The sequence below is a fragment of the Mustela nigripes genome, chromosome 3 (genome assembly GCF_022355385.1).
Source record: "Mustela nigripes isolate SB6536 chromosome 3, MUSNIG.SB6536, whole genome shotgun sequence".
Classification (NCBI taxonomy): Eukaryota; Metazoa; Chordata; class Mammalia; order Carnivora; family Mustelidae; genus Mustela; species Mustela nigripes.
Window position 1 is genome coordinate 177658361 of NC_081559.1, and position 27288 is coordinate 177685648.

The following is a 27288-nucleotide window of genomic DNA, read 5'->3' on the forward strand; positions in this document are numbered from 1 at the left end:
ACCTACGAGTTTCACTTATTAAAATAATAAAGAGGTAGAATGACTAAAATCTGCTGACCAGTGCATGGAGCTTTACACAGTCCTTTAAAGGCTAGTACTGACAGACAAGATCAGTATTCCATTTGGAGAACGCCTGACGATGTTAGCTAATATTTTTTTCCAGTATGATCTACCTGCGTATGCTGGTATGTGTACTTTTGTTTATATTCAGCATATCTTTGAGAAGATCAATCTCACATCCTTTATTTCGCTTAAAAAATGTTGATATAAAAAAATTAAAGATAAAATGGGGATAAATTGGGGCAGGGAATCTAAACTATACATAGCATCCCTTTTAAAAAGTCCATTTAAGTGTTTAAGATACAACAGCAATTTATAAGTTACAGGCAGGTAAAAATCAATAATTAAAGTTTTATGTGGAAAATATAGCCTATGCAACCATGTGTACACAGAGCAAGATATGTGTATGCGTAAAAATTCCAAAAAATAGCAGTCATCATATTGGCTGCCATTAAAGGGGCGCTGACCATGAGCTAAGCTCTTTCCATGTCAATGTAATCTGGGCAATTACAAGGGGTAAATACCCGTACCCCCATTTCACAGAGGAGCACACCACCCGCTCACAAAGCCGCCAGTTACCTGTCCAGCGTCCACCGGCACTGGGGCTGAGCCATCTGACTCTGTCCTAGTGGTATTTAAAAAAAAAAAAAAATCCTACTAGAGTCCCATTTAAGGCAGATCCGCTCCACTTATTAGGTGTGACTGGTGACCTTGATTTTACCTTCTGGGTCACAACTTCAAGACCGGTCTGGTAGTTAAGTTGAGGAAAGTGGGGTAGGGTAGTTGTGAGACTGGGGGGCGGGGGGAAGGGCAGGTGGAAACTAAGAAGAGGGATATAAGAAACAAATGAAGAGCGGGGCGCTGGCCGGCGAGGGGCGCGCGGAGCAGAAAGGACCGCGCCGGGTGGCCGCCGCACCTGTGCACGTGACGGGCGCGGGATGGGTGGCCGTGGCGGGCTCACCTGGGCCCACGTGACAGGGCGGGGCCCCGCGCGGCTCGAGGCAGCGCGGCCACGCCCCCTCCCGCGCGGCGCGCCCGGACCCCGCGGACCCGAGCGGCGGCGGCGGCGGCGGCGGCGGGAGCCCGGGCTGCCGAGGCGGGCGGAGGGAGGCGGCGGCTCGCGGAGACGCAGAGCGGCAGCGGCAGCATGTCGGCCGGCGGAGCGCCAGTCCCGCCGCCCCCGAACCCCGCCGTGTCCTTCCCGGCGCCCCGGATCACTCTGCCCGCCGGTCCGGACATCCTGCGGACCTACTCGGGTGCCTTCGTCTGCCTGGAGATTGTAAGTGGGGCAGCCTCGGTGACGGTCGCGCCGGGGGGAGCGAGGAAGGGCAGCGGCATCCTTGCTCCCGGGGCTGTGTCCCTCTGCGCGCGGGCCCCAGCTCCCTTCCCCCCGACGTGGCCTTTACCTGCGCCCCTCCTGGGGTTCTGCCCTCTCCCTGCCTGGCGCAGCCGGAACCTGGGCCCACTCGCCTGGCACCTGTTACGCTGGCACCTGCTCCCCCGCTGGCGACAGAAATCGCCCCGCGAGAGCGAGCAGACAGCCCGGCGAGGCCCCGGATTGAGGACTTTCAGAGGGGAAGGGTGTTTGGGCTTGGGGCACTGCCGGAGACCCCCGGCGGCTTGGCCGGGGGCCGCGCTTGGCTAGAGCTAGAGCAGGCGCTCTGGGCCTCGCCTGTTGCTAACCTGCCATTTTGTTGGGTGGCGCAAAGGTGTAGCCAGCCGGTGATTGAGTGACCTGGAGGCTGCCACGAGGTGAAAATCCGAGGCGGGAGGTACCAGGAAGAGAAGGCGGGCTTAAGACCTGGGCTCCCCGCCCCACCCACCCCTTGCCATTATTAGTGCCCTTTGGATTGGGGAGAGGAGCAGAGTTTAGGAGGCAGGGCAGGGAAAAAGGTCAAGTATGAACCGTGCCCTTGGCAGTTTCTAATGCAGTGGGTGCAAGAGAGAGCGGCAGAGGAAACGTGGCTGTCAAGTTCCTCGCTGCCCACCTTTGCACCTTCTGGCTTCTAGTGGACCTGTGCCCCTCCACACCTTGTCAGCACACTTTCCTGGGTCTAGGTGAAGGTGAGGTCACCTGGCCTGACCGGCAACCTTATTGGGCTAGAGACGTAAACTTTTTGAAGGCAATTTTATGGAGTTGGAAGCTTTTGGAACTCATCGTGGACCAGGGGAAATGTGCAAACATAAATTGGGCAACTCACGGTTGCATCATCGCCTGAGAAAGGCAAATCCAGAGCGCAGGGCTCTGCCCTTCCTGGAGGCTGATGTTGTTTGGTGGGTCTGGAGTTTTCATCTCCCTTCCCTCACCTGTTCCTTTGAGTTTGCATAACCTGGATTTGGTCGCTTCGGTTTCACTTTTGTGCTCCTGGGGCTGGAACGCCTTGTGAGCATTGATTTTCTGCCCTATTATGCTGAGGTGGCTAAGGCGTGCGAAGTTAAGTTTAGCTCAGATTTGAATCTGAAAAAGGAGACAAGGGAGTTACAGGCTACGCCATCAGTAATCGGATCGTGATGGTGAGGCTGGAAGAGGCTGGTTTGAGTCTGAGCCCAGTTCAGAAGCATCTGAGTACTTGGGATGAGGCACAGGCATCCATGTGAGAAGAGTAGGGAGCAGATGGCACTGGGCCCGGGCTCTGCTGGGTGTGGGGGAGATGCGCTCAGAACAGTAGGATCTGGGGAGAAAGCTTGTGTAAGTTCTGGGCTGCTTCAGTGCCATGTTTCTCAAACTCCAGTTGTTTGCATACCTCTTTTACAAGTTTTTGCCAAATCCGCATTCCACCTGTTCTAGAATTTACAGAATGTTCACTTCAATTCCCTTCCTAAACTTTAGCACCTACTTTAAGCCTCATCCTAAACAATAATACACATGAGTCCTCAACTTAGATATACTGCGGGTATTTTTCTAGTATTTACTCAAAGATATATATTTACACATGTATGTATATATGTAAGGATAGGTAAGGGTACCTGTATGTATATATGGAACATATATACAGAGACGGCTTCTCCGTGTGCTGTCGAATCAAATCCTGTCTCGAGGATCATCTGTGGTCTTATCACACTTTTGGAAACGTTGCCTAATGCTGATGGGAAAAAGTGGAAGTGATTTATTCTATTGTGTTTTCCCTCTCCTGCCCCCGTATTTCTTTATGGGGCCAAGTAGTTAGTTCTCAACTCTGCTGTACTTAATTACTTGGGAAGCTTTTAAAAATATGGTGACTGGCCCAGACTAATTAAATTGGAATCTCTGGGGTTGGGGGAGGGGGTGGGTTGCCCAGAGTCAGCCAGGTTCTTCTAAAAGCTCCCTAGAGATTCTGGGGTACAGTCATGGCTGGGAACCGCCAAGAGCCGCCTTTATCAGCGGTCTTTATCAGGGCCATGGACAAGACAGCTCTCATGCAAATATGAATTTTCTCCCTGTACAAGAGCTTCTACCCCTCCCCATTCTAGCAGGAACCCAGGCTCCCAGAAATAGCCAGACTTTCCTCTTATCTCTTCATGTCTGGCTTCTTACTGAAGAAATGAGTCTCAGACCCTTACCTACATAGAATAGCATCACTTCCAAAAGCTTTGTCAGTTTACTTTTCCCTTATTATGGCCAAACATATGTGATGGTTAAAATCTAGGTCTCCCTTGCCTCTTTTACTTGAATATCATCATCCCTCCTCCCCAACCCACCCCCGCAAAAGTAAAATAACCGAAATCATCCAATGAAACTGGTGACCTCAGAGAAACACAGACCTCATTGTGAGCCAAACTAGAGCTCCTTCTTGGCCCTTCTTCTTCCACACTGCTTAGAGATATTGGGTTATACGCCCTAAGAGAGCAGAGATCAAACTTGCTCAGAAAATTCAGTCTCACAGATGGTGGGACTAATTACCGTGGTGAGCACTGAGTAATGTGTACAATTGTTGAGTCCCTATGTCATAAGCCTGAAACTAATATACCATTATATGTCAACAAACTTCAGTGTAAATTCTTTCAAATTTTACATGAAGAATTCAATCTCAATCCCCCTTATTATACCCATTCATAATCTCTCAAGTATAAGTCATTTGTTGAGAGGTCATTCAAAAGATGCAAACAGCGCCCCCCCCCCCCCCCCCCCCCCCCCCACCCCACCCCCCCCCCCCCCCCCCCCCCCCCCCGGCAGCACCAGGTAAGGCCATTTATAACACTGGCTCTGTAGGTAGAGAACATTGCAACCACACACACGCCAGGCATGCTTTTTTGGGATAGGTGTGTCCCATTCCCATATAGATGGATTATCAGCCCCTCAGTTTGTGCACTGAGCTACGCCTGCCATGAAGAGCTTAATGCTAAGTTATTTTTGCAATGAGGGAAAACATCATCGTCAAAGTTTCATTTTCAAATTCTCTCATGTTTTCCCGAATTAATGTTTTCTAAGCCGTTTGTCAGGTATGAATTGAATACCTACTGTGTGCAAGGCACTCTTCCAGGAAAAAAAGACGCTTAGACCCTTCTTCGCCTGGAAGAGCATACAACCTAGTTGAGATGGTATGTGTAAACATAACTACCATTCAAGGAAGGTGAAAGTATGGAGAGTGAGCGGGAGCTAACGTGTTTTCCAGGCAGGTCTGTTCATAAGAAAATGACCCTGGAGCAGCTGGACTATTGGGCTTAATAAGATACTTCAGGTCCCGGTCCTCAGCTTGCCTTGTATAATGCACAAAAAAGATTAGATGTAACAGTATTAAACATGGAAAGGAATAAAGGTCAATATATTGAATTCGTGTGTTTCATGGTTTTGGTGTTTGAGAAACAGCCCATGTTCCCCAAGATATTCATTAACATTTTTCTTTATGGGAGATATTCTAGGACTCTCTTTTTTTTTTTTTTTTAAGATTTTATTTATTTATTTGACAGAGATCACAAGTAGACAGAGAGAGAGAGGAGGAAGCAGGCTCCCCACTGAGCAGAGACAGACAGACTGTGGCATGAGGGTTCCCGCAGTTGTTAGTTTGTTTTGGTTTTTTATAGAACTTGTGGGAAGGAGGCAGAAGGAGAACGAGCAGGTAGGGCCCGAGTTGTGATGCGCTGGGAAATGATAGGCCCGGGCACAGGATGGGGAGCTGCTGACCGACGGGGGCAAATGCAACCATACTTGTGTTTTAGAGATCTTTGCGGAATGAGGCTTGGTTATCAAACAGATGGAAGGCAGAGACATCAGCTCCGGGGCTTGTGTCAGTGGTTTGAAGGAGGGATAATGACAACTTGACAAATGAAAGAAGTGGAGCAGGGGAGAGGCAGATCTGACGTTTGGAAGGTCAACCAAGTACGCAACGTGTGGCTTGTCCTGAAATGATACTAGACCAGGCTTAAATAGAAGATGTAACTCGGAGGAATTATGCCAGGAAAACAAATGTTAATGAGTGGATGATGGGGAGGGTGGGAGGGGCTCCGAGCAGGCATGTGCGGCCAGGCAGAGCAATCTGTGGAAGGACTGCAGGTTATTTTCAGCCCAGAGCTTTGACACTGGGCTAACATACGAATGGTCAGATGTACAGAGTTTCCTTTTCTTGCCCAGAAAATGGATTTGAGTTGCACAGGGACACTGAGCGTTGGCAGTGGTGAAGAGGGGCTCTTCCAGGATAGGTGCCCCTCTCTAACAGGGTTTTAATTCTATAAGCAAGATTTTCCCTTTACCTCTGGGTTAAAAATCTCCAGCCATGGGTAAAGAGTCCTTAACATTTCATAAGAGAAAATAAATGGATGCCCCTGCCAAAACATTATTTTCGGCAGTCGTTTGCCTCTGACTGGCAGCCCTGTACAGAACATGAGGAATGGCAGTACGGAACCCTTGGAGTCCGGTTCCTGAATGTCTTGACCTCGAGCTCCAAAGGAAAAGGCCGAGGAGAGGAGATTGGTTTTGCAGAACCCTGTAGAAACATGGTAGCTGGTGATAAGAGCCCTGAACATGGCATGTTTGAGTTGATGTTTCTGAATAGGGAAGGCTGTGTAATGACAAACAGTGGGAACGAGGCTAGTGTACACTGAATCGTGCGCGTGCGGCACCTGACAGATGCTGTTGGGTCAGCGGGACCAACTGGACAGCGTGTCAAAATATTCTAGAGAAACTGGTTGGAGCGGAGAAGGGCAGCTTGGCGGTTGATGTCCCGAGCAACTTTGAAAAATGTCATGATTCTTCTCCAGGAATCTGCCGTCCGATCTGAATTTCCTATGTCCTCTTTTATATGAGAGAGTCACCCTATATGACATTCTTAACTTTTGTATAATAGCTTCCAGAAGGAGGGAAGTTAAAAAGAGGGAAAGAACCGATGATTTATAAAGCGCCTGCTGATGTCAGGGCAGTGGCCTGCACGGACATTTTAAACCTCGGTGATAAGTAGTTACCCACAAACATGAAAAGAGGATTTTTAAAAAATCAAAGGCAATGATAAGTAAGAATAAAAAGGGACCAGAACATATTTCTCCCCTATAAGATGTGCTTTCCAGTTTAACATTAGCACCGACTATTTAAGAGACCAAAATGGAAGTTTGGGTTGGATGGAGAGGAAAACAAAACAAAGAAGAACCGTAGTACCAAATTCTTTTAAGGATCCTCAAACACATTTTTATTAAACTTTCAGATGTAAGTCTAAAAAGTAAAACTTCTTATGCATTCGTCTGTTTTCCACAGAGGCCTCTTCTAGGTCTGTTATTTCTCATTCCTTCCCCGAACTTGTCTTCTTTTCCTCTCTCTGATTTAAAACAAGCACGCCTTGCCGGCTGTGCTTACCAGTCCAGGACCAGGACCAGTTTGGATGGAAGTCCTCAAGGGGAGAGGGCGGATGGGGATGGATGGAGGGAGCAGGAGGAGGGCATGTGAGCCACAAGGCAACCACTACCCCGGTCAAGAGTTCCAGCAGGAATTGCAGTAGAATGGGTGAACTGCCTTTGGGGTCTGAAGAAGATTGAAAATGGGGTGTCATGAGGTAGACTGGCAAAAGCTAGACTGCCAACTTCCCCATAACTCTCCATCCCCGCCTCCTGAGTTCTCCTACAGGGTGGTGGGTGCTGCCAGTAATAACTGAAAAATTGAGAAGTACGTGTTCTTGCTTCGCTGATCTTCATGCCTGTTTTCAACCACCCACCATGTACCAGGGAGTGAGCTCGGCTCCAGACAGCAGTGTGTTCTGAGCATCTCAAGCTGTACTTCTGTATTTTCTTCTAGAACCGTTCATGACACACACTGGTGGGTTTTCATTCATTTTGAAGAGAACATAGCTGAACCTCTTCTGGACAAAGCATTGTCATGGGCTCTGAACATGGAGAGATGTTTGAGGCAATGCTGCTGACTCTGACCTCATACTCCAGTGGGCCAAACAGCCAGATGCACCTGTGATTTCAAATCAGTAGTTCTAAGTGACACAGAAGAGACAAGTGATCAGTAACCACAGAAGCACCGAGGGATGGCATCCAGCCAGGGAAATCTTTCTGGAAGACCTGCTATCAGCATTTACTTATCCAGAGAAAATGTAGGTGGCACATGCTAGGCAGAAGCATGGGCCAGTGGGATGGACTTGTTTGCAGAAAATAAGGGATGAGGGGCTGGAGCGCCAAGCTAGGGTTCAGGCTAGCTGGAAAAGTTGCGGTGCTGGGAAGAAGGGGGCCTTGGAGAGATAGCAGCCGTGTTCTCAGGACGGTTACATTCCACCACAGTCACGCCATGACTGAATTTACACATTTATGGGCTACCTTGGAAGCACATCTGTAAGTGGTACATGTTGACTGAAGTATGTGCCCAGTTTAAAAAGTCTTGGAGAGTGCCTGGGTGGCTCAGTCGGTTAAACATCTGCCTTTAGTCCCGCATGGGGTTCCCTGCTCACTGGAAGGTCTACTTCTCTGTCTCCCTCTGCCTCTCCCCCTGTTTGTGTTCACACACCTGCTCTCTCCCTCTCTCTCTCTCTCTCTCTGCTCTCTCTTCCTCTCAAATGAATCAGTAAACTCTAAAAAAAAAAAAAAAAAAAAAAAAAAAACTTGGACTACAAATTGTGTATAAAGAGCTAATAGTAGGTAATCTATTCATTAGATGATGGTCTGAAAACATTAAACATTCTTTAACCACGTTGTTTCATTTGTGGATACCCAGTAAGCCAGCATTTATTACAATAGGAGAGGTTACCAAGAAGATAGGATATTCTGAACTTTGGGAGGGGCACAAATGGCTCTGAGATTCTGACGAAAGTTGTGTCCTCAGAAAAATGCAATTAACTACCCAATTGATAGGCAATCAACCCTCCCACCTCCAGCAAGCCAGTCCACAGCAGAAGGATAGAAAACCCTGCTCTAAAAGGAACACTAACCTTTGAGGGAGGCACAATAGCATAGCGTCAAGAGCATAGGCTCTGGAAGCCAGTTGCCAAGTTCAAGTCCCATTTCCAACAGTTATTAACTGTGTAACTTAGGGCAAGTTTTTAAAGGCTGTCTACTTCGACTTACCTGTAAAATGGGAATAAAATGGTAATCATGTCTCAGAGTTTGTGTGGATTAAATTGGTACAAATGAAACCTTTAGAGCAGTTCTTGGGGTATAAGCATTTGATAAATGCTAGCTGATACTTCTCTTATCCTTATCAGCCTCAACCTCTCACTCAAGCTAACTTTATAAACCAGACGAAGAGACAGTTTTTCCCCCTCCAGTCTGCTGGTTGGTTCATCACTGCTACAGTGGTGAAAAGTTCGATCTATAAATAGCAGGAAAATCGGAAAGAGAAAGGGTTATATGTCATACACAGGAAGCTCTAAATAATGAAGTATTTCTCCTTAGGGGTAGTCTAACCAGTCCTTCGTACCTTCAGATTCATTTACCTTTGCCTGTTCTCATTCCAAACATTGACTAAAAATAGGTCAGAGTAGGCACTGGCATGTTTACCTAGTTTTAAGTCCAACTTGGAGGGTGCAGTTCGGTGAGATGCGTGGAGGAAAACTTCCACGGCTTGCTTACGAGAAGGCTGCACGGCTGTCACACCCTTGTGGGCTACAGGAGCCAAGCTCCGGTGACGAGCAGATGGTCGGCCACCAAGGAGGGCTGGGGTTTTCGGACTGTGTGGCGATCGAGTAATTGCAGTCCAGCGCACATTTGAGCACGCAAGGCATCTGCCAGGATCGCCTTAATTGCAACTCAGAGGGTAAGGGGGAAACTGAGTCCCAGGGGAAGGCGGACACCTACTTCTAGGAAACGTTGGCCTTTGCAACATACCTGGAAGTCCAGCCGTTTTTCTTGGTAGAGCTTGGGGTCCAGAGGCATGAGCCCCAAGCTAGTACTTCCCGAAAGAAATGTCAAAATGGGGTGCATTGGGGGAATCTGCTATGTAAGTGTCAGACTTTCTAGGGCACTGGAAAGGGATGGAAGGCAGTGATAGACAAGAGGTCAGAATGTGGATTCAGATCTGAGAGGGGAGAACGTGGGGGCGGACAAAGCATTCTGCCCCTCCCCACAGCGTGTGTACCCAGCCGTTGCTAGGATATTTTACCAGCTGTTCTGCAGATTTTAACCATTTCTGTGCTCAAAAACCAAGGCTCCCTCCAGAGTCGCCTGTACTGAACCGGGATGCGAATGGTTACAGTGAGGCTAGTAAATGCTCTCGGCTTAGTAACGCCCGGCATTGGATGGACAGTGGTCGTGTTATGTAAGGATCAGTTTTTTTAAGTTGGAGCCAGCTTGGGAAGCCCATGGAGAAAAGGTAGCTTTTGGCAAAAGGAAATCCTGAAGCGAGGAAGAAAGGACTGTGTCAGAGCCCCGTCACCCCTGTACCGACATGACCGTCTTGCGGTGAGGAAGGCGGGTCTCTCTGGTGGCCTCGCTTCTGTTCTCCAGCCCATCCCTGTGGCCTCTCCCAAAGCTGCCATGGGGAGCAGGACTTTTGCCCGGATCTCACAGACTCACTGAGCCAGGAATCCGGGGGAGGGAGGCGTTGGGGTGCTGATAGACTGGGAAGGGCACTCATGCACCTTCCTCCTTCCCCTGCCCCACTCCCCGGTAACACACACACCACCCATGAGGAGGCCAATCTGTTCTCTTTTTGTATAAGCTTTCCTTTTCCTTCCCAAGCCTTGGAGGTGTTGCAAGGGCTGTAATTTTGAGTATGATGAGAATGGTTCGTCTCTGCTGTTTCACATCAGCATCCGCCGTCCAAGCCCTGTCTACCTCTCAAGCCTGCTTCCAAACCTGCCTCCCCTGCCCTCCCCTGCCCCCCCTGTTCCCCCCGCCCACCTGTCCCCCTGCCCCCTGCCTCCCCTACCCCCTCCGCCCCCCACCGCCCCTGCTTTCCCTGCCCTCCTGTCCCCCTGATCCCCCTGCCTCCCCTGCCCTCCTGTCCCCCCGATCCCCCTGCCTCCCCTGTCCCTCTGCCCCCCTGCTTCCCTCCCCTCCCCTGCCTCCCGTCCTTGCCCTACCTCCCTCTCCCAACGCCTCCCACTCTGTTTCTTCTCTCCTCTCCCGGTCTCTCAGAGCACAGTGTGTGGAGCTCTTTTTATAGTATTCACCACAATCTGCTCCTGAATCAGATTTGATGGAGTCTATTTCTCCCTAACCTAGAGCTCCTGGAGACAGAAACTCGTTGTTTTTTTCCTTTCTTTCTTTCTTTCTTTCTTTTTTTTTTTTCCCATTTTTCCCCGAGTATTCTTCTACAGTGCCTGGTAGGAGATTTGAGACCAACTAGTTTGAGGTCCAGTCGGGGTTTATGAAATGTCTCTTTAATTCCGGGGGATCATATAGCCCTTCCTCAGAGAGCCAAGTTATCATAATCCCTGCATCCTGTGTGGAGTCTGCTTGCGTCTGATAAACGTGGCCAGTTTATTACCTGTGTACTCACCCCTCGCTTCTCCATAAACGACTCTTTAATAATAGATATTTAATAGCAATGCATATTTCTTAAGTAATAAAGTAGCGCAAGTTATTTATAGTGGGAGAGTAAGAAAAGGTTACCAGGAAGATGATGCTGTGAAAAAAGGGAAAGATTTGAAGATCTTATCACCTTCACGTATTTAATAAACAGTATGAAAGAGTAGAGAATCTTTTTACCGGGAACATTATTTCTTTCATAGCTAGTAAAAAAGGTTGTGGCTAAATTTTTAAAATATGCATTCATATTCATGATTTAGACTTATTTCATGAAACTTTCTGGGTTGATTGTTAATTTTTTTAATTGTTTTTTTTTTAATTTGAAATTAGGACTTCAGATATACCAACAACCACAATTATAAATTGATTAGATTGGTACTGCCATTATCATACTCAAGTGATAATGTATTATGCTTTCGAAAATCTTTTTCAAGGTGGTAATAGCTTATACGACTGGGCCTCCATTTAGAAACTTGAATTAGTAAAACTTGTGATTTTAACTTTTAGCGATTTGTGCAATTTGGGTATTATCTCTATACTTAAGAAGCAAGATACACATGATTATTGGTTTTTCTTTTTTTAAAGATTTTATTTATTTATTTGACAGAGAGAGAGATCACAAGTAGGCAGAGAGAGAGGGGGAAGCAGGCTTCCCGCTGAGCAGAGCGCCTGATGCTGGGCTCGATCCCAGGACCCTGGGATCATGTCCCAAGCCAAAGGCAGAGGCTTTAACCCACTAAGCCACTCAGGAGCCCCTTGATTACTGGTTTTTAATATGAATATGTAGAGTTCCAGCTGTTCTTGGAAAGTTGGAGCTTATTTACGAAACAAATATTGGAGAGCCTTCTGCATGCCACAGGGACATGTTTCTATGATATAACTGTGTGTGGGGGGTGGCCTAGAGTGGCTTCAGCTAGAGGTGGCTTCAGCATGGGTGCACAGCCTAGGTTTTTGGACCGCCGCCTCCAGTGTAGTGCCTGGCTAATAGGAAGGGATTGTTGTGTCAGCGGGGAACTGGCTTAGCGCGCAGCAGCCTAGAAGGCAACCGGATGCCAGGAGGGTCTCCTAGTGCAGCTGGCCTGGAAGCCGGGAGATCCACTTGCGATGGTTCTCATCCATGTAACATACCCATGTAGGGAGCTTGCCCAGGGCACAGGGCGGGCACCTGGGCGGGGTAGAACTCGGGAAGGCCTTCTGAGATGATGTGCTCTTCAAGATGGACTCTGAATGGTGGTTTCTCAAATACACGTGGGCAGGGAATGACATTCCGGGCCAGCATATGTCAGGCCGCCGGATGTGAAAGCGCTTTGTCTTTGGACTGTGGATGTTTTTCTTTAATGTGAAATGTGAGGGACTTCGTGGGAAGGGACAAAGGCTGAGAAAGACAGGTTAGAGCATGAGGGGCCTGGAATCCCACGCAAAGGGTGTGTAGCCTCTGTGGCTTTAGTGGGAGGTTAGAGGAGACCGTGGCAGTGAGGGTCATAAAGCTGACTGTCTCTGTGACGTCATCGTTTCTCCTCCTGTGACGTCTCCCTCACTCCTCATTGCCCAAGCCAGGAATCTGAGTTTCTTCCTTATCTGTTCTTTTGCTCTCATGTCCCCTATCTGATCGGTCACCACCTGCCACCACTTCTCAGTTTCTGTCTAATCCTTTCGCTCCCCTCTGTGCTTCTTGCCCAAGTCTGGGTTGTGCTCTGTGGCTGTAACGGTCTCCTCTGTGGTCCCTCAGCCCCGCATTCATTCCTCTCTGGCCAGAGAGAAGCTTCTGAATACAGACTGGGTCAGGCTAGTTCCTGCTCAGGTGTTGTGTGGCCTCCAGTGGCCTGTGGGAGAAGCTCACCTCCTTGAGTGGACCGGCCCGACCCGTCAGCTCAGCCTCCCGCGCTCTCCTCCGGCCATGCCCCACGTGCTACCTGCTGTCCCTGCCAAGCTGAGCCCTGCCCCTCAGCTCTGCCAGGTCCTCTCAGGGCTAGCCTCCTGCCCTGGGGCAGCCTTCTCCTCCTGCCCCTACATGCCCTAGCTTTGTCTCTTGGTTTGTTGCTTTCCGGGTGTGTTTCCTGAGTTTCCAGCTCTGGGTTTTTAGTGCCCTCCATCTGGGAACCTGCAGTGCCCACTGTTTGCCCAATTGTGACATGTGTGAAGCAGCATTTTACTCACTTGTTTAATTGTCTCTTTCCTGAGGTGCCGGGGTGGCTACGTTGGTTCAGCGTCTGACTCTTGATTTCCACTCAGGTCATGATCTCAGGATCATGACATCGAGCCCTGACTCAGGGCCTGCGCTCAGTGTGGAGTCTGCTTGAGAATCTCTCTCTCTCTCTCTCCTTCTGCCCCTTCCCCCACTTGCTCTCTCCAAATAAATAAGTAAACAAATAAATAAATCTTTTTAAAAAATAAAATAAAATAGTCTCTTTCCTGTAAGAGATGGTGAATTCTGTGATGGCAGAAACCCAGCGTCGTGTGTAGACCGTTGTATTCCCAGCATGTGGAGCAGGGCCCGACAGGCACTAGGTGTTTACTGAATGTCAGGTCTGTGAACATCCAAGGTGCCTGTTCCCATGGCCAGCACGCAGAGGCGTGTCAATAAATGAGGCAGGTTGTGCTGACTACCCTGTACAGCAGCGGCGGCTCTTATCCTCCGGGTAGGCAGTAATCTCGTGTGTACCAATAGAGCATGATAAGGGTGGGCACATGGCCATCAGAAGGGACAGGTTAGAAAGTTACGGCTGATCTTGGCTGATAAACTCTCGGAGAAGCGGTGAGCGCAGAAGCCAGTGGTTTGAAGAGTCAGAGGTCACGGATCGGAGGTGGGGACCAAGCACAGATGAAGTTTGAGAAACGGTTGACCGGAGAGGACATTAGTAGAGAGGCAGCAGCGTCAAACGGAAATACTTTTAGGTAATGAACGGATTCTGTGTCTGTTCATGGGCTGAGGATGAGAATCCGACACAAAGGCAGGTGCAGAGAGGGGTGTGGCCCCGGGTCTGACCTGTCCGCCGAAGCCCTGGCCTTGCCCTGGAGGGAAGCTGGAGTCGCGCACGCACAAGGACAGAGGAAAGGTGGTGGGTGCGGTTGCGGGACTGTGCGCGGCGGGCTGGGGAGAAACCAAGGGTGAGAGGCAGGGGAAGGAGCGTGTTCAGGTCTGTTGCCCACGCCTGTGACGTCTTTCTTCCTTCCCGCAGCTGTTCGGGGGCCTCGTCTGGATCTTGGTTGCCTCCTCCAACGTTCCTCTACCTCTGCTGCAAGGATGGGTCATGTTCGTGTCCGTGACGGCTTTTCTCTTTTCCCTCCTCTTCCTGGGCCTGTTCCTGTCTGGCATGGTGACTCAGATTGATGCCAACTGGAACTTCCTGGTAAGGGATTTTTAAGTCTATTTCAGGAAAATGCGAGAAACGTATAAATATCCTATTCTGCCCTGAAGTGCCTGGTACCCTGTTTTCTCTGTTGCCTCCAGTGAGAGAAAAAAGGTCCGACCCCCAGGTCTGCTGTGCGGCTATGTGGCTGCCTTCCCGGGGAAGCAGGCTCCCAGTTGGTGAGATTCCTGTCGATAGAGCCGAGCAACCTTTCTATTACTCCGCCATGACTTAGACAACCTTTACTCAAAGACTCTTATTTCCTGCAACAGATGACTTGCTTTGCAGCTATTGAACTATCAAGGAGGTGCCTTTGGGAGATGGACACTGTGACATAGATCTTGAAATTTTCCATCAATTTCTGCTTCAGATATTAAATATATACGTTCCATTCAGAAAACCAGTAGCTGTATATTCTCTACTGTAAATACTTAGAAAAGGGGATCGTTTATTTTTAATTCCTCTCCTAAACTAGTAAGAATTGTTAATTTTAAGAAATGAATTTATAATCCACCTAATTTTAAAAATTATGATGGCCACTAAATTGGATCAACTTGCTTTCGCTTTTCCCGTGTAATAGAGGGGGCCTTCTTCATGCTGAGGCTTATTCCGTCTCTGAGACTCTTCCAGAATGGCCAGTGGAGCTTGGATTCTGGTCTGCGGCGGACAGTACCTGAAGAAGTTTGTGAGGAGTTCAGGGAGGAACGTCTGTTCCATTTCAGTCAGTTGCTGATTAGGATCTTAAATCAGGCCTTAGTCAGGATGGTATTGTTCTTTTCAGGTACAGTAACATTGTATCTACCAGCTTTAGGAGGGATGTTAGGCATATTAAAGAATGTTCCAGAGCGTAAGGAGAGCCATCCTCACCCCAGATGTTACCAGCAGTGAAGCCTAGTGGTGTAGTTGCCCGAGAAGCCAGCCCGGGCGCAGTAGGTTAACTGCAAAGTTAAGGAGGAAGCATGGGGCAAGGGTTACAGTCTTGACGGAATCTGAAAGGAGGTCTGGTGTGTCTAGTAACTGTGTAGCCTTGGCCAAAGTATGGAACTTCTGTGGCTTCTGATTTCCTCATCTGTAGAATGGTAATAATAGTACCTACCTGGAATTAATGTATTCGGAAGTACTTAATGGCTTTGCATCTGATCTGTGGTGTACGATCCATAATCATCCTAATTCCTGAAATATGTCAAGGCTTGCAGCTTGACACTCTGAAAGTCCTTCTTTTGAATCACTAAATTGTACACTTTAAACTAATCTTACATTGTATGTTAGCTAACTGGAATTTAAATTAAAACTTAAGGAAAAATTATTCCCAATACACACACACCCACCCCCACCCACACACAGGTGTTTCATAAGTTGCTATGTTTTTGTGTTCCTATGTTTTTGCCTTGCTTTCTCATTAATGATGAGAAAATATTTCTAATAATTTGTCAAGTGATGAAGATCAGAAATCTCTATTTAAGTTACAGATAGATTGCTTAACCTCCTCTTTCAGAATGCTTGGCTTTCCCATATTCACGAATGAATGAATCAGTCCATACCCGATGTCGGTAAGCACCACCAGGCTCTTTAAGTATTAAGCTCCAAAGATGGTATTTGGCCAGCAGGAACCAGTATAGCCTGAAGTACTAGTTAATACACAGCCATTGCTTCAACCTGCTACCTCTTTCCAAGTGCTGTGCTCGCTGCCACCCTGTCCTGTCCTCTGGGACCTTCCTGGACCTCCTGGTAGCCCAGCCACTAATGGGTTATCACCTGGGAAGGTAGTGAGTCTCCAGGGTTCTGCCCTGCCCAGCCTTCCTTCTAATAGTTGATGCATACACTGTACCAATGTGTATCTGTTTCCCAGCATCCCACCTGGTTTTGTTAGACATATGTTCATACCATATTTTCTCCTTTCATTTATACTCAATATTTTTGGTATTGAGTACATCATTAATATCCTTATAAATTCATTAGGTTTCCTAAATATGGGGTTCCCCCATTTGTAACATTATGTTTGTTGTTCAGACAATAAAATGTAAGAGTGTGTGCTGTTTTTTCTTTCTTTCTTTTTTTTTTTTTTAAATTAAACCACTTAATGAAAGTGGCAGCTGAAATTGGAAAGACCCTACCACTGTGTTGCAGAGGTCACCTGCAGAGCTGAACCCAGGGTTCTTTAGCTGGGGCCGTCCACTCTTACTGAGGGAGGAAACAGTAGACCCATGCAGCACTTGGCACAGTGGCGTTCTCTGCACGGCCTTGTCATGGCGGCCACACTTTCCAAGAGCCAACTCATCTTGCCTTTACAGAGCTGACTTAAATGCTGGCCATATTTAGAACAGGCTCCTTTTTTTCTCTCTCTCCTTTTGTGATTTTTCACATAATCAGTCATTTTTGACCACAGGGTTGCTTTTAGTAGGTTTTGTAATGTATCGTGTATTCTCTCTGCCAGAAAAATTTCTAAGCCATGCATATCATGGAATCGTCACCAGATGGTAACCGTTTTTAATTGCTGCGTTCTGGAATTGTTAGACTTCAACTGCTCAAAAAATAATTGTTTCCATTTGTGATAACAGCTTAATGTTACCTGCGTACAGCACATGAAGGAAACAGGAATGCATTTTTTGGAAGAATTTATTTTCTAAAAGTATTTGTTGTGGGATATTAATTAAAATATTCATGGTTTCTTGTTTTTTGTTGAGCATGAGGTTGGATTAACATTTGTGGTGGTAGATATCTTCAGAATTTTTTCCCCAGCTTGATGAAATAAAAATACAGTATGTAATATATGTAATAACAAATATTAAATGCTAGAAACTTGCCCTTTTCTAATTTGAGGAAAGAAGCAAGTTTTGATTTTTGAGATTATTTTTCTGTTGTCTTGTTTTTTGTTTTGTAGAGAGGAAATAGCCTTTTGCCTAACTTTACAATAAGACACCCCCTACTTATTTTCCATTTTTGGAGAGGTGGGTTATAAAGGAAAGACAGGGACGCCTGGGTGGCTCAGTTGGTTGGACGACTGCCTTCGGCTCAGGTCATGATCCTGGAGTCCCGGGATCGAGTCCCGCATCGGACTCCCAGCTCCATGGGGAGTCTGCTTCTCTCTCTGACCTTCTCCTCGCTCATGCTCTCTCTCACTGTCTCTCTCTCTCAAGTAAATAAATAAAATCTTTAAAAAAAAAAAAAAAAAGGAAAGACATATTTTAGAAAAATAAGAGCTACCAAAAAAAAAAGAAAAAAAAAGAGTCCCATGCAATTCAACGTGCTGCACTCTATTTCCCCAAAGTAGGTGGCATGCGTTTGCCTGTTGTTGATTCACTTACTGCTGTGAATGTCCCGAACTGTATTTTCTGTTCCGACATTCATTTACTTACTTGATCTTTATGACAGTTCCTCATGGAAGACTACTACTGTTCTCATTTCTACGGTTGAGGGAGATAAGCTCAGCGTGGCTCTTGTCCCATTTTCATGCTGCCATTGTGGAAACCAGGATTCCCCCATTTACCATGTAGCTTTCTTTAAAACTAGTTAGTAAAAATTTGACCTGAGGAGCAAAACAGGGGCTAAAGATAAGAATATGGAGAAGAAAGAAGAAAAAAAATCATGCTCTGCTTAAGGTTGTTTACCTGAGCAAAAGGGCAGACAAGCTTGCCACAGTCCGGGCTGCGTGACTATCGGGAAGCCTGGCAGAAGACAGAAGCGGAGGAGAATACAAAGGAGACCCGGAAAGGGGCTGGGGCCGTCTGCTCACGGGGAGGTGCCAAGGACTCAGGACAGGTGGTTCTCAAAGGGCGGTCCCCGACCAGCGACGGCGGCAGCACCTGGCACCTTGTTGGGCGAGCAGATTCTCAGGTCCCACAGACGTCCCAAATCAGAAACTCAGAAGCTGGGACACAGCTTGTGACACAGAGAGTAACAAGCTTTTCAGATGACTCTGAGGCCTGCTTACCTTCAAGAACCATCGGTTTTATATAAACGATCTACATTGTCCAAAACAATGAGCAAAACTCTGTGGAAGACCTTCTTGCATACGTTCCACACGTAGCAGGAATCCGAATCAGACGCCCGGAAGGGCAGATAGAAATGTGGGTGTGGCTCTCCCCGGCATGGGGGACCTTGACGGAGCTCTTGATACATACCGAGTCCTAGAGTAGGCCCTAGAAATAACGTGGTGAATGAGATGGGCCTGTAGTGGCTCTCAGAGTTTGCTGTAGCAGATAGTGTCAGTAAAGAAGTCATAACACAGGGGCGCCTGGGTGGCTCAATCAGGTAAGTGTCTGCCTTGAGCTCAGGTCATGATCTCAGGGTCCTGGGATCGAGCCTTGTATGGGGCTCCCTGCTCAGCGGGGAGCCTGCTCCTCCCTTTGCCCCTCCCCTCTGCTCATGTTCTCTCTCTTTCAAATAAATAAAATCTTTAAAAAACAAAAAGAAATAATTACACAATGGATGCATTAATCACAATGATGTTAATGGCCAAGCAGGGAGTGTTCAGGATATTAAAGAACATATCTGTCATCTCAGGTCCACTGGAAAGCAGACTGTATGATGAATTTAAAAGTGCAAGAGATTTGGGGGCACCTGGGTAGCTCAGGCGGTCAAGCGTCTGACTCTTGATTTCAGCTCAGGTCAGGATCTCGGGGTCATCAGATCGAGCCCCGAGTTGGACTCCAGGCTAAGCTTGGAGCCTACATAGATTAATTCTCTCTCTCCCCCTCTCCCCTTCTCCGCCCCGCTGCTCCTGCTGTCTCTCTCTCAAACAAACAAAACCACCAACCAAACAAACAAACAAAACTCCAAAAACTGCAAGAGACTTTTTTTGAGGGGACGGGGAAGAGATAGTACCTGTCTGGGGAGGGAAATGGGGAAAAGCAGGGAAGTCCTAGAGTGGGCTGCAGATCGACTGTCTGACCCAAATTAAGGAGAAGCTCAGGGGCCCAGGCTTTGCCTTAAGAGTCTTGCATTAGGCATAAGAGACCGGGCACCGGTGTCCCCACTGTGCCGTCATTATCCGGGGACTGCCGGGAGGGATACAGCAGTACCCTAACCCACCGAAGCCAGAGCTGTCAGCTAACTAGACTCCTCACAAAGCGACTGTGTGCCCTACGGGATTACCAATGCGCAAGGACCAAGGAGACCATCGGGAGCTGCTTCACAAAGACGTGTAGCCCCCACTGCACGTTGCCTGCCCAACTCTGAAGTGCAGGAGCCTGCAGAGAGATTTTCTGGCCTGGGTTGCCGTGAATTCAGTCCTTCTCCTCCAGCACCTTAGGATACCTAGGACCTAGGATGATGTGGGTAGCTGATCTGATCGCAGCGGCTGATGCTCGGAGAGATGGGAGGGTAGCATGAGCCCAGGCTGGTGAAGAAGGGGAGGGCCTCCTCACACCGAGCTGCAGCCACGTCATCAGACTTCTGCACCCCTCCTCAGGTCACCTGAGCCACTTCTGAGGGTCCACCTCAGTAATTTAGATGGGCACCTAGTGATCTCAACCCTATTTTTCTCCAATCTTAATTACTAGTTGAGATCTAGCTCTATTACTTTTAATCTGTAAAAGGAGGGACGTTTGGACTTTGACCTTCTTCAGTTAACATCTGTTGCAAGCTCTGTGGATCTGAGCACTTCTGCTATGGAGTAGACACACGATCCGTCTGTCACACTGCTCTTGAGTCTTTTAAAGGCATTGGTGAGTCAGCTTCTACAGTAGAGGTGCTAAGTGGAGTGTATTTTTAGTGCATACCTTTGTAATTCCCATCCCTGGTAAGTTAACTTTTCCTTATTATTCTAGTCAGAGTAAGAACCATTCTCACGGACAATTGACAGTTTTGTTTGCTGAATGGGCCTTTACAAAGGCATTGTGTTGTTCTTTCTCCGAAATGTTGCTGTTGTCAATGACCGCTTGATAGCAGAGAGAAAGTGGAATTTGGAACCAGACAGCCCTATGTGGGTTTGAGGTCTCCTTTCAAAAAGGTTATGTTTGAATGGCTTTAGAATAGTCATTCAATTAAAAAAATCACTTCTCTATAAAGTGGGATTAATAAATGGCAATTGTAGGGATGAATGACAATGAATGTAAAGTGGCAGGTATCTGGGAGCTGTTGACAAAGATACACAGCAGCGTGTGGACAAAAATCGGTTCATGTAAGATGCTGTAAATTCCAGCAAAGTTACGCTTCACGATGCTGCAACATGTGAGATCACATTATGACAAGTGAGTTTTGTTTGAGAGTTCCTATACTTTTTGTCGAAGTATATGATATATAATTTGCTTTTTTTTTTTTAGAATAGAGGGAGATATGGTATTGAGTTCTATGATGTCATAAGTCTTCTGCATTCTTCAGTATATGGGGTGACAGTCTAATGGATAAAAATAATGATTGTTCAGAAATAAAAGACTTAATTATAAAATGTATGTATGTATATTATTACATAACTATATAATATACTACAATAATACGACTATTATCCAATAACTATAATAGCAAGACATATGAAAGTATGTATTTTATTATAAAATTCAGGACATCAGGTTCGTCAGTACATCGGTTACAGCAGGTCAGTTGGTTTTCATTTGGATTTTAATAGCTTGACGCTGTTCAAGCAGCCAAAGTAAATTGTGAGTATAGCTGAAGATTGTTTGATGAAGTGGTCTCGCCCTCCTGAATCTAAACCTCATGAGTTGAAATAAGGAACAAAAAGTATTATTTTTAATTACAGATGTCTGTCTTTGTTTTCCTCCTCTTTCAGGATTTTGCATACCATTTTACAGTGTTCGTCTTCTACTTTGGAGCCTTTCTCCTGGAAGCAGCAGCCACATCCCTGCATGACCTGCGCTGCAACACGACCGTGACGGTGCAGCCGCTCTTGAGCGATAACCAGTATAACATAAACGTAGCAGCCACAGTGAGTGTCCATGAGTCCAGGCGACCAGCACCCCCACCCCCACGGTCACGGTCTCCCAGAAACCCCTCAGGCAGCCATCGCTTTCTCTAACAGGAGCCATTTGACTCCACATAGACTAGCTATTTATCTGTATAATGACCTCATGAGCAAAGTTCTGCCCTTACCCCCGGTGTGATAGACCCTGTTGCAGGTGACCACCAGCCCATGGTTGCGGCTGGACTGGCACAACGGAGCCTACTTTGTAGAAAGAATTCATTGTACTTTTTATTTCCCCTAACTTTAGATGTGGTGAGGGGGATGTGTTCTTCAGTGGTCAGTACCTGCTTGTAATTCATTTTAATTCAGTGTGTGCTTATGGAGAGCCTACCACGAAGGAGGAAATTGGTGGGGTTTGGGGGACTGGGATGAACCACGTACAGCTCCTGCCCCTGAGGAGTGTCCAGAGGGCTGAAGGGCGTGAATATTCCCACCATGACAATAGATGACATACAGATGAAATCCATTCCATGGGGAAAGTTTTTGAAATTTTTAGTCCTCCTTAATTCACATACTAAGTGAGTTTGTTGTTTTTCATTGACATGGGTAATTTGAAGAAATACTACATTATTTCTGTTTTTATAATTTTGAAAGTGTCAGAAACCCAAATTATTCCCTGAAGGTGCTGATATTTAATATGGCTCTGTGGCAAGTTGGTGGCCCTAATGTTTCACTATTGTACCTAGGTAGTCTATATAAACAGCCCAGGACTCCCCCATATAGCCATTAACATCTACCAGCACTTTATAAAATGACAAGAATATCCCATATATGCACAATTCAATATGGTGGCTACTAATTAATCCATTAATTCATTCCTTTTAATTCATTACATTTAAATTTAAATCGCCGCACGTGGCTGGTGGCTCTCGTATTGGACAGCACAGGTCTAGAGTCTGGGTTTTGAAGGATGGAGGCGCAATGATTCTAAGACCTACAGCCATCGGGTTCCCAAGCCTCTGTCCAGATTTGTCAAAATTTATTCATGAGTGTCTACAATGAATTAGACAATTTGTGGACTGCAACAGAAAGGAGACCTGGTCCCAACTTTGACAGGCTTATAGTTTAGATCAATGATTTTTGCACTTTGTTTTATGAGAAGTGAAATTGCTTCACCTAATGAAATTTTACTGAAAACCCAATAATTATATACAGACGGCGAGAGCACAGCTGCTCTAGTTGGAGTGGGAGACAAGGGTCTTGACTAACGCCTATCCGTCCTTCTCCTGAAGCCACCTCTGCCCACCTCGTCATCTCTGAGGCACTGCCGTGGGATCCCTATTATCCAGAGACCACAGTTAGGAAACCACTGGTTTTAACAATGTTGTGAAGTGAAGAAAAGTTCAGGGACTTGGAGTTGACTTTTTCCCCCAAGCGTCCTTCCTGAGTCATCAGTTCTGGTTGGATTTTCCTTCACTCCTTTCATCCCTTCCTTTTCAGTGGTGTGGGCTGCGCTCTCATTGCCACGCAGGTCCTTGAAGTAGTAACGAATGGGTCTGCTTGGAGTCGCCTTAAGAGCCCACGTTCATAAGAGTAGTGGGTGCTCAAGTGCTTTGTGGACGGTACATGTCATTAATTTCTCACCGACATTCCTTTGTCCTAAGAGCCCAGTTTTCAGTGTTCTCCATGGCATGATTCTGTTCTGGCCGCCCCCTTCTGTGACTTTGTCCCTCTCTCTGCTTACGTGAAACTGCCTTGGTAAACCTCAACGTGCTTGCAGTTCTATAGTACCCCCATCTCATCCATACCCTCCTGTAGAAGTGAATCTTTAATTTCTGAGTTTTAATACTTCCTAAATATATGAGGCATGCTTTTGTGACATGGCATTGAATCCCTTACTTTACTTTTAATTTCAATGCACCTGAGAGAGGAAAATGCATTTTCACTAATAATGCATACTAGAAGTGGTTGTTCTCATCCAGCAGACAGTGTCTAGATTATAGATGTGTCAAAGAGACAACCAGCAGAGCAGGCTGGGGAGAATTGCAGAACGGCAGTTAGACAATGGCCATGTTCCCCAGGTGAATCCAGTATTCCTTCTCAGAGCTAGAGCTTCCTGGTAAAGGATCCCTGCACTAAATCATGTTTTACCATATTTAATTGCTTTGTCTTACAGTTTTCTATGGCTCATAAATTCCCAAAGGATGAGGACACTATCTACTCTTTGCCTGTCTACACCAGATGTACTGATGTACACATAGTTGGTGCTAAAGAAATCCTTGTCAGGAAGTAAGGGCGGTAATTCAGAGTTGAGTGCAGGTTTCAGAACTATCTCCCATGCCAGTCTGTTGATTCATTTCTGTGGCTTTACTTTGTTTGCTTCTGAGGCATTTTCCACTGTCACAGGAAGGGTTTGATAGATCCTCAAGTTCTAAGACTTGTATTTTTCTTGGCCATGAAATCACTGTATGAATAGACACCTTATACTGACTTTTTGAATATCATGTTGGGGGTTGTAGAAGTATTTAACAAATGAATCCAGCACATGAACAAAGGTTCAACCTAAGGCTATCCACAAACGAGAAAATCATTGGGGGCCAAAATGTTTAAAAAAAGAAGGGTTAATGATGTGTGGGGGTAAAACACAGTAGTACAGTTCATCAAAAAGATGACTATAAACTATATTCCGTACGTGTTGAAGTATCTTTAGGTAGGTTGATCAGTGTTCAGATAGTTGTTCTTTAGAATAAGTGTTTTCTTAAAGTCAGTGTTATAAATCTGATGAGCTTTTGTTTCCTTTTTCTTAGATTTTTGCCTTTGTGACAACAGCTTGTTATGGTTGCAGTTTGGGTCTGGCTTTACGAAGATGGCGACCGTAACACTCCTTAGAAACTAACGGTCTGTGTTGGTTTCATTTGTCTATTTTATATGTCTGATCAATTTGGATACCATTTTGTCCAGAGAGAACAACATTCCGAAAGTAATCTGTTTAGTATGTGGAGAGAATCTAAATAACAAGTTTGGTTCATTTCATGGATGGAATTTTAATGTTATTATGATATTAAACAGAGAAATGACCTTTAATTTTACATCTGTCTCTTTTTTAAAGAAAATTTTCCTTTATAGCCATAAAATATACAGATACTGCTCTTGAAAAAAGGGTATCTCTTTTGTTTAATTGCTGAGTCACTTAAACCTTAATTTTAATAGGTAACAAAAATTTCCTTAACAAAAAAACTAAAAGCAAAAACAAACCACATTTTAAATAGCCTTCCCACTGAACTCTGTCTTTTAGCATAAAACAGAGATTGGCACCCTTTTTTCTAAAGGTCCAGATGGTAAATAATTCAGGCTTTGTGGGCCATGCAGTCTCTGTTGAAAAAATTCAACCCTGCTGTTACTTTGTGGAAGCAGCCACGGGCAAGAGCAAATGAATGAGTGAGTGTGTGTCCCGATAAAACTTGATTCAGGAAGACAGGAAGCAGGCTGGATTTGGCCTGTGGGCTGCAGGTTATAGTTTGCCGACCTCTGGTGTGACACCTTAGTTATATATTATGTATTTTACTGAACTGATCCCGAAAGGTATAAAACGAGATAAATCATGTAATATTTAGCCTCATTATGCAATAATCACGTTGCCTTTGTGTTAATGGTCAAGTACTTACCCTTGAAGTGGTGGATAGTTTTTCAGGCAAATTCAAGCAGAGTCTTGGGTACAGGAAAAAGTAATTTGTGAAGTAAATCCTAGTTGCTTAATCAAACTAAGGGTCTCTTAACAACTGAGCAGACTTCTCATCTGGCATCCTTCAAATGAGATCCCCAGAGACCATTCACCACTACTAGAACTGGTATCTAGCCACTTATGTCTTACTTTGGGTTTATTTATGCTTCGGAATATAGCTGTTTGTCCTGTGCATGAACATACGAATATTTGTGTGTGGATATATGAGGCTTTACCAAATAGAGCTTCCCTAAAGAGTTAACTTTTTACTTCTCATTATTTCACATTACTTTCTCAGTTAAATTTGAATAGAGTATTAAATATAATTTAAAGTTGAAGCTTCTTACGTGTTTTGATAATAGCCCCCCAACATCTTTGTTGTTTTGCATTGGTAACAGATATATGAAATCAGTTGTAAAACAACAGCCATCCTAAAAACTTGTCTCTGGTCGAATTGCACAGAAAATACCTTAATGCATCTGTTAGAGACCCTGGTTGTGGGAAGGTGCCAAAAAATGGCTTGAATGGGAGAACAAGTAAGAGTTCAGTCCCAGATCCCACCACACTGTCCAAGCAGGATACTTATGTCCTGCCCCAGGTGGGCTTCCTCTGGGAAAAGAGGGGTTTGACCATTCAAAACCTTCAGCCCTTTGCCCTTTTTTTTTTTGGCTTAGTCATCCCCTAAGAGTGCCATGTCTGAATTGTGCTACTAGATTTCATGGAATGTAGAACCATCCCAAATGAGTCACATGATCAATGCTGAGTGAGCAGATGGTATTTATATAATAATCCCCTAGAAAGAAGAATCTTATCAGAGTTTGGTTCGTGATATACAGACGCGTTTCAATATGTGGCAAGAAGAAATCAGTCTAAGACTTTCAACTCATGTCCTATCTTTTCTATAGTATCTGACTTCCTTGGTTTTTCTAGCTTCATACCACACACTTAAACCTGTATTATGAATTGTATATTACAAAGTCATAAATGTGCCATAAGGATATATAGTTCATTCAAGTTGGAATCATTTAAAGTTAGTCTGCTAGATTTAGTTGTGAGATTTTATTTTTGTTTCCAGAGTATAACAGGTCTATGCTTGGTGGCATTAAATTAAATGATTTCATGAAATGGCTTTAGTGGCACTTTTGTAAATGGATTGCTTCTAGATCATTAAGAACCAAGCCTAAAACTCATCTAACTGTGAATACCTACATTTGTAGATTAATCGTGTTCTGGGTTTGTGAATTGAGTGACAAAGCACTTGAACAAAAATTATGACATTTGAGAATTTCTTTATATATGCTGTAGAGATGAGAAAGTGTTGGTTGGTTTTAAAATCTGGTTACTCCATGATGAAAAGAAATTTATTTTATAAGTGTTATGACTCTAATAAAGTATTCATTTGATAATCTCTTTTGGTCATCTATTTTTTATACAATTCACTTTGAAATTCAGTTAAAGGTTTGATGTAAACTTGACTGATTTGGAATTTCTAGACTCACCATATATCAAAGTTCTGCTTTAAACGTTTCAAAGATAAGTCTCTCAGGAAATGTCAGTGAGCGTTTTTTCTTTGGTGAAGGTCAAAGAGGTAAGTCTTTGGAAGTAGTATTTTAAAGAAAGTTTAAGTTATACTCTATTTTATTTAAAAGCATTTATATAGTGCTTACTATGTGCCAGGCAGTATTCTTGGCATTTTTTTCTTTAAGATTTTGTTTATTTATTTGAGAGAGAGTGAGAGAGAGCATGAGAGGGGAGAAGGTCAAAGAGAGAAGCTGGCTTCCCATGGAGCAGGGAGCCCGATATGGGACTCGATCCTGGGACCCCGGGATCATGACCTGAGCTGAAGGTAGTCGCTTAACCAACTGAGCCACCTAGGTGCCCCTGGCACTTTTTCAAATATTAGCTCATTTAATCCTCATCATGACAACTCTGTGAGATAGACAGTATCATCTCCTCTTAAAGATGAGGGAACTAGGGGCACCGGGGTGGCTCAGTTGTTTAAAATCTGACTCTCCATCTCAGCTCCGATCTTGACCCCAGGGTCGTGGGTTTGAGCCCTGTGTTGGGCTCCATGCTGGGCACGCAGCCTACTTAAAACAAAACAAAACAAACAAACAGATGAGGGAACTAAAACACAGACCTTAAGTGACATTGGGGACATGTGTCTAGCAAGAGTAGACACATGAGTAGCCAGCAGTCTGGCTCCCGAGTCCAGGCACCAAATGGCTGTGTATCCCTCAGTTCTTCAAGATTTTACCTATTTTATATGTATAGAAATGTGACCCTTCCCCTCCAAAAAAAGCTTTTAGCAGAATGTTAAATATAATTGTTTGTAGCAGATGTCATCTTTTAGAACTCTTTTGTCAGAGCCAAGGACTTGTGAGTTTAGCTGTAAGACTTTAGACCAGACCTTCATTACAGGGAGAATGTTA

General features: G+C 45.5%; 1 protein-coding gene across 1 annotated transcript; it reads left to right on the plus strand.

Moving 5' to 3' along the window:
* The first annotated feature begins 1127 nt into the window (after positions 1–1127).
* MAL2 (mal, T cell differentiation protein 2) lies at positions 1128–26266 on the plus strand. The gene is made up of 4 exons (XM_059395079.1): positions 1128–1339; positions 14106–14276; positions 21004–21159; positions 23943–26266. The coding sequence occupies exons 1-4, from the start codon at positions 1208–1210 to the stop codon at positions 24012–24014; spliced, it is 531 nt and encodes a 176-aa protein (XP_059251062.1). The 5' UTR covers positions 1128–1207; the 3' UTR covers positions 24015–26266.
* The last annotated feature ends 1022 nt before the right edge of the window (positions 26267–27288 follow it).